Below are 13,516 nucleotides of genomic sequence, written 5' to 3'. Positions count from 1 at the left end.
TGCGGGGACGGGAGCCCTGTCCCGGCCGCTGCGGGAGGCCGGAGGGAGGCGGGGGCCCAGCGAGGAAGGCGAGGTACGAACTTAACGGAGCGAGTGAGGAACTACGGGGCGTCCTTCCGCACGTTCCGGTGCTTTGTCACGGACGGATCATTGCACTCGAGATACACGACCGAGAGCTGCCTCAGTCACTACGAACGCTGAAGTAGGAGCTGCAGCTCAGCGTCAGCAGAACCCCGTAATGCGCGTTCCCGGTACCAGGGCTTCGGCTCCGGAGCCTCCACACTCCCCCAGCTCACAGGCACAGGTTTCTGTGTCTTTTTACTGCCCTGCACTGTTCGCTAGCTGAAGCTTCGGCCAAGATGCGATGAATGCATCATTTTACCTGTACAACACTTGTCACTATCTACAGTACAAAAAAAAAAAAAAGCCTGCCTTGCAGAAGGAAAAATGTGGGGACAGCGAAAAGGTTTGTGTGGGGACATGAACCAAATCCGTATTGAAAAATGGAAACAATGTCAAACTACATAAGGAAAAAAAAATAAAAATCTTAAAATTGTAATGTTATTTGAATAAATGTGCATCACGAATGTTTCTGTTGGCTGGCTATACACCTTTGAACTAAGTCTACAATAATTTGACTTTGGTATATCATAGTTACTAAGATTTTATTCTTCAGCTTAGCTTTTGTGGTTTTATATTGCAAGCAGCAGAATAAATTGTCTTGTGTAGGAGAATGAGGCAACTTCTTTCCAAGTAGGAGAAGGATGCTGTAGCCATTACAGTGCTGGGCGGTATCTTGAAGTACTTGCATTCTTTTTTTTTTCTACTCTGCTACAGACTTCCTGAGGGAAGTTGTTTAAGTCAAGCGCTGATCCTCTGAAGGTGCCTACTACCTGCTAGGGACCGACTTTTGTTTCCATTTGGTATCTATAATAAGGAATTACAGTATTTCTTTACTCCAAGTATATCTTCAGGGTAAAAATGTAACAGATTAGGAATGGCTTGGATATTTGGCAGTTAATGGGGTGGTGGGGGCTTGTTAGCTTTTCAAGAGTGTTCTCTCGATTAACTAGCATACATAATTTAAATGCAGGATATATAAGCTTAGCTGCTTAATAAACAAAATTATCAGTTTCTGGTATAGTACTTCAGCTTTTATAAGTTAACTTTCATACAAAAATTACATATTAACATGGAACTATCTCCCTTAGCTGACTTTTTATCAGCCACCAAGTAGGATTCCTCATGGTGGCTGGAAAGCTGCCTATCAGAAAAGGACCTGGGGTTGCTGTTTGACAGCTGGCTGAACATGAGCCAGCAGTGTGCCCAGGTGGTCAAGGCCGGTGGCATCCTGGTTTGTATCAGCAATAGTGTGGCGAGTAGGACGAGGGAAGTAATTGTCCCTCTGTACTTGCTGGTGAGGCCAGTTTGCATCTCAAGTACTGTGTTCAGTTTTGAGCCCCTCTCAAGAAGAAAGACATTGAGGCACTGGAGGGTGTTCAGAGAAGGGCAACAGAGCTGGTTAAAGGTCTGGAGCACAAGTATTACAAGGATTGGTTGAAGGAGTTTAGCCTGGAGAAGAGGAGGCTCAGGGGGGACCTTCTTACTCTACAATTACCTGAAAGGAGGTTACAGTGAGGTGGGAGTTGGCCTCTTCTCCCACATAACAAGTGATAGGATGACAGTAACTGGCCTCAAGTTGCACCAAGGGAGGTTTAGATTGGATCTTAGGGAAATCTTCTTCCCTGAAAGGGTTGTCAAGCATTGGAACAGGCTGCCCAGAGAAGTGGTGGAGTCACTGTCCCTGGTAGTGTTCAAAAAACATGTAGATGTGATGCTTACGGACATGGTTTAATGGTGGGTCTGGCAGTGTTAGGTTGGACTCTGTGATCTTTGAGGTCTTTTCCAACCTCAGTGATTCTACTGTTGAAGATGTGTTTTTAGCTGAAGTAAAACAGTTAGTCCCATTCTATATTTACAGAAGCTTTGATACACTAAATAGACATCTCTCTCACTGCCTAAGCTTTCAAAGCATCAGACATAAAGTAAGTCTGCTAGAGGACTTTCAGAGAGGCTACTCTGATCTGTGAGGGAGTTTGCTGATTCTGTAGCCTAAGTAAAGTGAAAATTATTGGAGTTGCTTTTCTTTTTTTTTTTTTAACTGAAATCCCTTACTTACAGTAGTACTTCCTCTCTCACTTGTGAAATGTAAAGTGCAATTCCTTCTGCCTTGCTTTTTTTTGTGAGCTAGTTCAGCTGCACACAGCCAAGCCAAGATGTGACTAGCACAGCTGTGCTCCTTTAAAACAACAGACAATTATTTCTTTTCCTACAAACTGCCAAGGATTCATGAGTCCGTTCTTTTTTACTTTTTGCACTTGTGCAGTTAACTTGCAATTAAATTGTTTGTTCAGAAGTGGCAGTAAAATTTCTAAACCCATAAATTAAAAAGGAACACTTGAGTGGACATGTAGTCCTCAGTGTGGAGTTTGAAATTGATACGCTACTTAAATAGAAGCAGACTTTCCGTGAGCTGGAGTTCTGGGGTTTTGTGTGTGTTAGCTGACAGGAATTCCTTCCGATTAAGGAGATTTAAGTTTATCACAGGTTTATGTATCATCTTACTTTGCTACTTTATTTTTTTCTAGGATAAATGGGTGTGCGTGACTTTTCCCCTGATCTAAAGTGGTTCCATGTCTTGTTTGGTAAGTTTGTTTTTAAAAATTTTGGCCCTTGTTACCCAGCTATACCTTAATATGAAAAGCCCTGGTGAAATGTCTTGCTTGAGGGGATTTCCACAGTGCTGAGATGTTTGAACTTTGTTGTGTTAGCTTTTGGTGAAGGAGACTTTAGTGTCTCTGCTCTCTAGGTCTGCCATGTATGTGCTTTATGCTGTTTCTTAACCCCTTGATTGATTGACTTGTAGCAGAAGATTTTCTGAGCTGCTGCTTATAAGGCCTACTTTTTTACATTTTTGCACTGCCATATTTAATAAATTGCAGCAATTCCACCAATATTCACTTGTTTCTGTTCTCAAGGACTGCTCCTGTATTCTGCGTACACCAGTTGAATCAATCAGACCAGAAGAGCTATCTCAGAGCAGCATCCATGAATGCCTGGTAAGAAGAAAACAGAAAGTTTAACTCCCAAATAATACCCAAATACAAAGCTGATACATATTAAAAATAACCTCATTAGGGAGTACTTTTTAAAATGTTGACAACAAAAATAGAATACTTTGGGGCTTCCACTTTGGAAGAAGACTATAGGTATCTAAGTGTCACTCTTGTGCCAGTTTGAAAACAAACACACACAAAACCTGTAACTCATAAAACTAAGTCTTAGTAATGGTGAAAGTACCAGCTTGAATGTTCTTATTTGAGTACTGGACTTTAGCATTAATAATATTTTTGCATTAATTTAAAAAATATAAATGATTAAAAATTACATAGTTGTTTTGAGAACTGTTTCTTCTCTCTGTTAGGCTGATTCTGATCTAGCCTGGATTCCCCCGTCTACAGGAAAAAATGAAATGGTATTTTGCTCTTCTAATGTCTCTCATTATGAACTCCAGCTGGAAATAGGTAACATAAATGGAACTCAAAATATTTCTTCTTCCTGCTATCAATAGTTTATTGCTAACTGCAATAAATATTAGGTTTGTAAAATGAAGGACTATTCTTGTGTCTCCTTAGTTGAGAAAAGTGCAGAGCATTGCTCATATTTTAGTAATCTCTTATTTCAAGATCTAAGACAAATCAACAATTACCTGAAGTTGTCTCTTGACGTTTGTGCATGTACATGTCAATTTTCAAAATCTGTGGTATGTGACAGTAAATACAGCCTTAAGTAACATCATGTCTTGTAACTTGGCTACCCCAGCTGATTGTTCTAAGGATGGCTGCCTCAGATCCTACTATGCATGCATATGTTCATGTGAATATGCATACTAAGTGTTGTTCATTTAGATGTATAATTGATACTGACGTATGTTTAAATACTTTTACTTGTTCTTAAAATAGCACACCCATGCTTCAACTAATTTGCTGCATATCTTTTGCTGCAACTACTTAAGTTCTTGACATTCTGAAAGAAAAGGACACGCTGCTATCAATTGCAACTTTAAAACTGGAAAATGATCTCTATGTATGAAGGAAACCATGTGGTGGATTATTATGCTTTCCAGTGTTAAGGTAGCCATTTCTGGTTTCAGGAAGGAGGTTCAACAACTTAACTTCAGTTTACCTTGCACGGCATACACCTACAGACATGCAAGTTGCTGTAAGGATCACAGACCTAGAAAACTGCTCTGAAGAGCACTTGAAAGCCTTACAGGTAAAGGAACAGCGTTTCTGCACAAAGCCTGATGAAGATAGTGAGGAATACATATGGGATTACTGACCACAGGTAGCTTTTGTTTGCAATGGGTCATTTCAGTCAAGTTTTTCCCTCCAAAGAAGTAGAATATAATAAACATGACGCATATGTAAATTTGAGAGTTGCTTTCCGAAGACAGCAGCTGACAACTGCTTTAGAAATACTTCTGTAATTGTACAACTTATTTGAAGCATGTTTTGTACTCTTATTTAACACCAAAAGTTTGGACTATGAACAAACTAGATTTACTTCAGACAAGTGCAATTATGGGCAAGCTATTTACATTTCTGTTGCAGGCTATGCACATCACCTGCAGTCTTGTATAAATGCAAGGAAACAGTTCTATTTACTGATTACTGATGTAGTTAATGCTCTTAGTAGGACTGCTCTCTTGTGATTAACACATCCACTTTCATTTAATTCCATAGAATGAGGTGGTTTTATCACACTTTTTCCAGCATCCCAACATAATGACATTTTGGACAGTGTTTACAGCTGGAAGCTGGCTTTGGGTCATCTCCCCATTCATGGCCTATGGTAAGAACTGTTAACTGCAATTTTGGAATAGGAAAAAGGGCTGATACAAGTTGGACCACATGGTCCATGAGAGGTTTCTCTTCAATCATCTCCTGTCTCGTAGTAAAAACAAACTCTCCTGAACCCCCTGTTTAGAGAAGACTTCCTCCCCAGTGAAAACTGGTATTTGAACTGCATTAAATTCCACTTAAGTCCTAGCACCCACCATGGTGCTAGGAATGGTAACTGGGAGATGTATATCTACATTGAATACAGGTTGGGCATAGACTTCCAGTTAACAGAAGCATGACATGGGGCATCAGTTACATCCATGTAATAACTGTCCTTGATGCACCAGAGTCAATATAACGATGAGACTGCTGCTCTTGATGAGTGTATACCATGAAGGAAGCATAGACAAGAATTTAACAAGACTTGTTAGGCCTAGCTAGGTTTTTTTCACTTCCAGGTTCAGCTAGACACCTGCTGAAGACTTACTTTCCTGAAGGAATGAGTGAAGCTTTGATAGGGAACATTCTGTTTGGTGCAATCAGAGGATTAAATTACATGCACCAGAATGGATATATTCACAGGTAGGAGAATGTCAGTAGGTAAGAACCAAATGATAGCATCTTACCTTAAGTATTGTCTCCCTCCTTTTCCTATATACCTTCTTATGTCAGATGGTACACAAGTAACAATTTTTTCAATACAGCAGAACCAAGTTTGTAAAATCAGCAGGAAATGTTTTTATACATTTCTTCAAACCAGTTGTTACAGGGATTATCCACCTGCCTGGCTTTGTCTCTTTGAAGCAGAAGAACACCAGAGTTATAGAAAGGGCTTCCTTAGTTTACACCCCTTGCAGGGAACAAGGCCCTTTCTCCAATTTCTGGCACTTTTTTCCTAATCATCTCTCTCAATAGAGAGATGAACTCCACGCTAGCCTCTCACTATAAGTCAATGAAATATGAAAGCCTTTCTGTTCTAATAGTGCTTTGAGTAATTCTTGTAACTAAAATTTACCACTTTATGTTACAGGAATATTAAAGCTAGCCACATTCTGATTTCAGAGGATGGGCTGGTTTCTCTCTCTGGCCTAAACAACCTTTACAGTTTAGTTAACAATGGACAGAAGTCAAAGGTGGTATATGATTTCCCCCAGTTTAGTACATCGGTGCTTCCTTGGCTGAGTCCTGAACTGCTGAGACAGGTTAGTATAAATTAATTTTTCCTATTCAAAGTTAGTGACAGTACTCAATTTCCGACTTAAGTCTGCTTGTAGAAGTACAATGAAAGATGTTGAACTGCAACTTTTAAAGGTACATGTATGTACTGAATTTTTAATTGTTCTAGAGGGAACCAGTTCTAAAGTTGTTGGTAAGGTGATGCTGTACTAAGTCTTTTTACCCAAACCTCCTGGAAACTATTGCAGATCCTGAAACTTGTGTTCAGTAAAGCCATCAGATTTCTGAAAAAAGCCTGAGATTTCACAATTTAATTGCTTCAATACTGTGTAGGTTATGGGATATTAGAGTCTCGTGTTGAAGGAGGCACTTGTACTCTTGTTGGCATCGCTCAATAGCATCAGTGATCAGTTGTGTTTTCTTTCTCTCACAGGATTTGTCTGGCTATAACATGAAGTCTGACATTTACAGTGTGGGAATTACAGCATGTGAATTAGCCAATGGACACGTTCCATTTCAAGATATGCCTCGTACTCAGGTACAATGCTAAACTTTATCTCTAGTTAAAAACATGCTGAGCTTTTTTTTTGTTTGTTTTACTCAGAGAAACCAGTGCTATTACTGCTGAAATAGTGGCTGCTTTTTGTTGCTTCAAGTATGCATGCTTCTTTCTAGAACAAATAATCCTTCTATCCCTGGAGTTTCACAGCTTACCCTGAATAGGTCTGGATAGCTGTTGAACTCTCATACTGCTATTCCTTTCCACTAGATGCTGCTACAAAAGCTGAAAGGTCCCACCTACTATCCTTGGGATTTAAGTACCTTTCCCCGGGGGGAGTCCCGGATGAAGAATTCCCGATCAGGTGTTGATTCCGGAATTGGTGAGAGCATGACACGCACAATGACCAGTGAAAGGCTACAAATGCCCTTTTCCAAAACATTTTCACCTGCTTTCCACAACTTGGTAGAACTTTGCTTGCAACAGGACCCTGAGAAAAGGTAACATTCTGGTGAAAACTAATTTCTTTGTCACTTCAATCTAAGATCAAGTATAGCCCACAGTTTAGGATACAGTAATCAGTTGAATGCTGTTGAAGTCAGAATTTCAGACCAGATGTACTATGCAGAACAATACACTTACATTTGTAATTTAAGAATTATCTTGTCTGATAAAGGAATCAAACTTTTAAAGTCATTTGACCCCTGAATTTCTTGCAATATGAATGTGCTTTGTAACAAGTAAAGTTAACTTTCAAACATGTATTTTGTCCAAGAAAAAAAAACAAACCAGAAATCTGAAATATATGTTTTCAGTTCTATGTCTCTTTTGAATGAGGCATTAAATTCCTTGTTAAAGCCTTTAAAAATAGATTTCTTCATTAGTGCTTTCACTATAAATTGAGGCATAGAATGTAGGAATTGTGTGCTGCTTTTCTCATTCTTCATATTTGTCCTGTGGAGGGAAAACCACAGGGCTTAAATTTATTTGTCAGTCTGGCCTATTATCCAAATGCAGTATTTTACTTTCCAAAATGTAATTATATTGTTCATTTTATGATTCAGGCCGTCAGCAAGCAGTTTGCTTTCGCATACGTTCTTCAAACAGGTGAGTTTACCATATTTTGTTAAATGACACAGCTGTAACCTAAATAAGCCACAAAAAGAGCTGGATTACAAAATAGTGAAGTTACCTGGAGCCAAAGAGCATCCTGTAAGAGCATACCTGCTTCAGACTTTTTTAACAAAATGGTATTGATAGAGTATAGAAGCATAAGATTAATCCATTTCCCCATTGATGAAGTTGATTTAACTTAGCCTAAATAATTTTAGAAATGGTTAATATTCTTAATTTAAAGCAGAACTGCACAGCTGATTTAATTAGTCTTGAAAGACTAATAGAGTGGGGAAAGCAAAACCTCTCATCCTGTTACTTTCAGTATTGTAACATGCAAGAACATGGCTCTGATTTCACATGCTTTTAATTAAGTCAGTTGCAAAGTTATGGAGACTTTTATGTGCAGCTTTATTTTAACTTTTTTTCTTTCTAGATAAAGGAACAAACACAGAATTCACTACTGTCCCTATTACCACCTCCTATTCAAAATAACAGATCAGAGTTCTTGGCGCTACCCTCAACAGCAGTTGGGACTGAACTTGGACGTTTTGCTACAAATCAAGATGATACAGACTGGGAATTCTAAATAAATACCAATGATACCTCTCTAGTGTTTCAGAGAAGGAAAATGTGATTTGTATTTGCTGCTTTTGTATCGTTAAAATACAATTAGACCAAGTATACTTGAAATGCCATGAAGTGGCTATAATTCATTAACTTCCTCTTAGCATCACAAAATGCAGCGTGCCTCACTCTGATTGTAAGGAAAACTGTGTATAAAGAATGGCTGAGTGCTTACCTCTCTCTTTCAAAGTCTTTCTTAAAAAGAAGGTCCCTTCTGTAATCTTACTCTGTACTGTATTATCAGCTCATATTGCTGCAGTCCACTTGCCTTTCTGAATTCAGGCCTGCCGTCTGTCTGTGATCTTATTTAAACATCTATTTGTCTTTTCATATGATGCAAATCATTTTAGTAAGGAGAAATCCTCCACTTCCAAGTTGAAATGTGAAACTGCACAAATTAGTTGCTTATGTAAATAAATGTTTCTCTCTCAAAAGACATTTTTCTCACTTGACATGCTGTCATATTTGCCAGAAGCTAGCTATGCATCATTTTTTATGCGGTTTTAATACTGCATGTGTCCCAAAGAAGTTAAGCTGCTTGGAAGTGTGACTCATGTTCTTGCATCTGTCCACAGTCTTAGTACAAATCTGGGCTTTTGCATCTCTGTTTATTGTTGTGTCATTTTAGCAGTTAACCTGAGGATGTCTCACTATGCAAAGTAAGTCTCAAGTTCTAGCAGCTACGGGTTAATTTTGAAGAGTCATATTAAATAATCTAAAGTTACTGTGTATCTTTTTATTTATACTGTATTCCTGTTCTCCACCAGAATTTACCAGAACTTAATACTGTTTTCTTAGAAGAAAAGGCAATATGCATTAAGCTTCACTGGCACTGCTGCTGGCAAACAAGCCTCTTTTGCAGGGCACAGTTAAACTCCCATGGATAGATTCAGCCATAGTAAGAACCTAATAACCCCCTAGGATCCTAGTGAATTTATCTGTTGTAAGTCAGATGAAAAGCTGTCTTCTCCCTACAATTCAGTAAATTCTCATCTGTACCAGGCAACTCAAACTGAACAAAAGCAGCTTTTTTCTTTCAAAAACCTGGATATTCTCATCATGTTGTAGCAAAAGTTGTGTCCCAAAGCCACTAGTACTTTACTGATGGCAGCGTGATGGTAAAAAAGCATAAATAGATATTGAATGGATATATTTTAAATTTTCAACATAAACAACATTCCACGTAAGTCTTCAAGTCTTCCACAGCTGAGCAGGCCTGTAGCCAACTTTGAGAATACCACTGTATTGCCAGCAGCTTTGCTACAAGGCCATGAAGACCAAATGACTGAAATACAAGCCTGAGAGACACATAAAATTATAAATGACCACATAAAAGTATTAACAAAAAAGTTGATTCTATTCATTATGCTGTGAAGAGAGCTCTATATTTCTAAACCTAACATGTGAAACTTAAAATTAAAAACCTGTCAATAAACTTACCCTATCTGCCTCCATTTATATCTGTAATTCTTGGACTTCTGTTTTCTCCATACCCCAGCCATACTAACAGCTTCTTGTTACTGCAGGAAAAAAATTCATATATATGTCAATCATTAGGTAAGAAAATAGTTGTCTAAGCTAGAAAATTACTCTGATTAAAAATATTAATAAATTGTGTACTCTTGGAGAAGTTACTATTTTTATGAGAACTTCATGTTCTTAATTCTTAACCATTACAGATTTGGACTGTTTACAAGTCAAATACATGACATAGCATCTACAAGTAACTTTTGACTAACAGTACATGTAAAAACCAAGTCAAATAATTGAGAACACAGATGAAGTTCTATATATTTTAATTACAGACCTCTGAATAAACATTACTACTATTAAAACCTGTAGAAAAATTTGGGCAGCTTAACTGTTAGTATTTTCAAGCTTCTCTTGCAACAAGTGCTGTGGACTCTATAAAAATGAACTTGGATACTAATAAGAATGTCAGCACAAAGTTATTCAAACCACCATGTGTTCCAGTGGAGTTACTTTGCTGCCCTCTCTTTCTGTGAAAAAAAAAAAATCAAAAACTTATTTCTAAACACTGTTCCTATTTCTGTACTGACATTAAGAAAAAAATGAAATACAATTTTTTTAAGTTAAAAAGCTCACAAGTCTTTACTCTTAGAATTACTGCTTGTCAACACCTGTGTCTCTTCAAACAAAAGCAATTAAGAGGCACTGTGACTTCTTAAAATAACCAGAAATACTTGAAAATACTCCCTGGATTGTATTTGCTGAAAGGTTTGATATCATTTGCTCATTAACTGTGATGCTTTCTATTAAGGAATAATGCAAAATAAATATTAGTTAGGAAAGAAGATGCATAATCATATTATTAAGGTTTCAACTACCTGTCACTGAAAAGATGATCTTGGAAACAATTGTTCTGAAAATCTGAAGGTTTTACATACAGTTAGTTTTCAAAATCTGAGATTCATGACTTGCATTATTAAGATTCAAGTTGCAGGGACTTTCTATTCCAAGCTGACAGTTTTAACCACTATAGTTTTTTGTTGGGTTGTGTTTTTTTCAGAGCACTTGTTTACTCTTGCTCATACCAATGATGTGTGTTATCAGCATGTAAACTAGAACTAAACTTGGGCTTCAAATTTCCAAGTATCTTACATTTAGGCTCCCTGTGATGTATTTTCAAAGGGGCTTATAAAATTTAACACATTTGCAAAAGCCCATGGCCATTGAAACAGAAATCTGTAGCCTGGTTACTTTTGAAATACTTGTGAAAACAACACAAGTGGGTTTTTTGCAGCCACCTTTCTTTATGCTAGCATTTACCACTATGTAAAATAAAGACCTGTATAATAGAAAACTTAAGTTAATTAACATTATCCTGAATATATGCTCAATGCTGTTGAGTGTCTCACTGTCTTGGTCTGATACCACAGCAGTTTGTGAATGACTGAATGGATGAACACAGAAAAAAATGTGATCTACTTAGAATCAACTTGATCTGATACATGAATTCATCACTTTAAAGAGTCCCAATGCAACAAATATCCATTGAAGAGGGAACAGTTTCTTCCACCTGATGAACAGAAATAAATATTTTTTTTTAAATTACAGAGCTTTACCTTACCTCTCTCTTTTCCCTACCTCTCTCCTTCTCTTCCAGTGCTATCAAAATAGTTTTTAACCTAGAGGATGGGTAAAAATATGGGAAAGCATTTGAAAACCATTATTCTGAACCTCTCTTGACAAGAGGCAGGTACCAGAGTAGGTGGCTTACATACCCTGCCTTTAATACTATTAAGTAGCTTTACTAAAGTATTTTAGCTTGTCTAATAAACCTCTGAAACAACTAAGCTAGCACTAATAACCTGTCCTGATGATGTCCATCCCTTTCCTGTATGAATTAGGAAAAAACTACTAAAATTCAGAAATAGTACACATTACAGAAAAGACCTCAAAGGACTATGAGTAAGAACCATACTATGAAATTAAACAATCCAATGTAACAGACAAGCAAAGACTTGAGGTTATAAGAAAAGAAAGCACTGAAAATTGAGCTGGTCTACTAATAACCTGGTAGCAGAATAACATTTGGTATTTAACGTAATTAAATCTATCCAGAAACTTGAGATAGGATGAAGGAAAGAATATTAGGTTTAAACAGGTGCCTGTGGAAACCTCCATAATTCCCAGATGAAAACAACTAGTTCTGCTCTATAAATTAGTTACATATATATTTGTTTCTTATCCAAAAGTCCCAGAAACATCTGTAAAAATGCCCCAAAAGCCCATATGAACTTAGCTGCAATCAAGTGGTGGTTTTATTTTTAGATATGATTATAGAATACACCATTATTACTGGATTTACCTACATACCCAGATTCATGGGATTAACTTGTCCTCTCATAAAATCCATCTGCAATGGAGGAGAATGGATTGCTGGCAGGATGCAGAGATTCTCCTATGTTTTGTCAAAATTTACATGACATACGGGTCAAGAGTATCAATGCTCTTGCATTGTTACTATTACATTTTATTTTCACAGTTTGTTTATTCTACATTCTGATATCAATTATCTTACTAATTCTCACATTTCATGTAGTCAAAAGAAAAATATTCTTACATGCAGATTTCCTTTTGCCCATGTGAAATCTGGCAAGTCAGTTAAAGATGAGGTTAATGCTTTCCTGGTTTGAGGTACCTGTTGTTCTACAGTAGCTGATGGAGCCATCACAGACTTGTGGAGCGATATATTTGGCTGGCTGTCATGTTCTTTTACATGCTCCACTTTCTGCTTCAGGTTTTCCTTATCATGGGAGAACACATGATTTTGAATCCTTGGAGCCTGCAGCATGTGATGTTGAAAAAGGTGGTTCAGCATACTTTTCATGATTTTTCTTTACAACATTACTGTATTTCCTCAAGCTAGTTTTGAGGACAAAGTAGTTTGGTTTTCCTTCTTAAATAGCATATTTATTAATATGTGACCCAGATGTTGGTGGCATGGCATGGCATGGCACATTTCTCTACATTGCTTCTCTTTTGACTTCCAGTCAGGATTTTTTGGCAACTTTTCTTTTTCCTTATGCTGGACTTGTAAAATGACACATTTTGGGCAATTTGCTGTAAAGGTGAGCCATGGCCTACAAAGATGCCCTGCTTGAATATCAGCATCACAAGCATTTAAAATGGAAGAATTTTACTGTTTCAGACTTTGTTCTTATTCTTTTACTGTGAGACTTTTTAACAAATTCAAATTTACTGTTATTTCTTTTTTCCCCCCTTTTTTTTCAAAAGTGGTTGTTGGTTGGTTTGGTTTGGGTTTTTTTGCGGGGGGGTTGTTTTGAGATTTGGTTTGAGTTTTATGTGTTTGCTGGGGTGAGAAGGGGTCTATTTCATCTGGCAGTGGGTGTGGATGTTTATCCACAAGAAGATCTTGCTTTTTGTTTCTGTGTCACTGTTTGAGACCTGCCTGTATCCATCTGAAAAGCCGTGTGCTCTTCCATTTTACTGAATACAGTACAGGGGAACTGTACAAGGAATTCTCAGCCAGGGAGGGCTCTACAGCTTTTACAGTTTGAAGAAAAGGTTACATAAATTTAAAATACAGAATTATTAAAGCAAGCAGCTTGGTTCGTGGGAATTTTTTCTTTTTGACTGCGTTTCCCTTTGGATCACATTGCCGCAATCCCCGACGGCAGCGCAGCCCCTTCGCTCGGGCCGAGTCCGACAT

The 13,516-nt window shown here is 37.7% G+C and overlaps 1 protein-coding gene across 2 annotated transcripts; it reads left to right on the top strand.

The window, feature by feature from the left end:
• Window positions 1–9,777, top strand: STRADB (STE20-related kinase adaptor beta). Of its 2 annotated transcripts, none has more exons than XM_008629712.2 (12): window positions 1–73; window positions 2,649–2,705; window positions 3,039–3,119; window positions 3,485–3,584; window positions 4,214–4,335; window positions 4,836–4,914; window positions 5,363–5,486; window positions 5,935–6,106; window positions 6,514–6,618; window positions 6,850–7,079; window positions 7,644–7,686; window positions 8,129–9,777. In XM_008629712.2, the coding sequence occupies exons 2-12, from the start codon at window positions 2,694–2,696 to the stop codon at window positions 8,279–8,281; spliced, it is 1,221 nt and encodes a 406-aa protein (XP_008627934.1). In that variant the 5' UTR covers window positions 1–73; window positions 2,649–2,693; the 3' UTR covers window positions 8,282–9,777. The 2 variants fall into 2 exon arrangements, with proteins under 2 accessions (XP_008627934.1, XP_008627926.1); XM_008629704.2 differs by having other exon boundaries at window positions 4,806–4,914.
• Window positions 9,778–13,516: the final 3,739 nt, after the last annotated feature.

Source organism: Corvus brachyrhynchos, unplaced genomic scaffold (genome assembly GCF_000691975.1).
Source record: "Corvus brachyrhynchos isolate BGI_N302 unplaced genomic scaffold, ASM69197v1 scaffold370, whole genome shotgun sequence".
Taxonomy (NCBI): domain Eukaryota; kingdom Metazoa; phylum Chordata; class Aves; order Passeriformes; family Corvidae; genus Corvus; species Corvus brachyrhynchos.
This window is presented reverse-complemented; position numbering and strand designations above follow the sequence as displayed.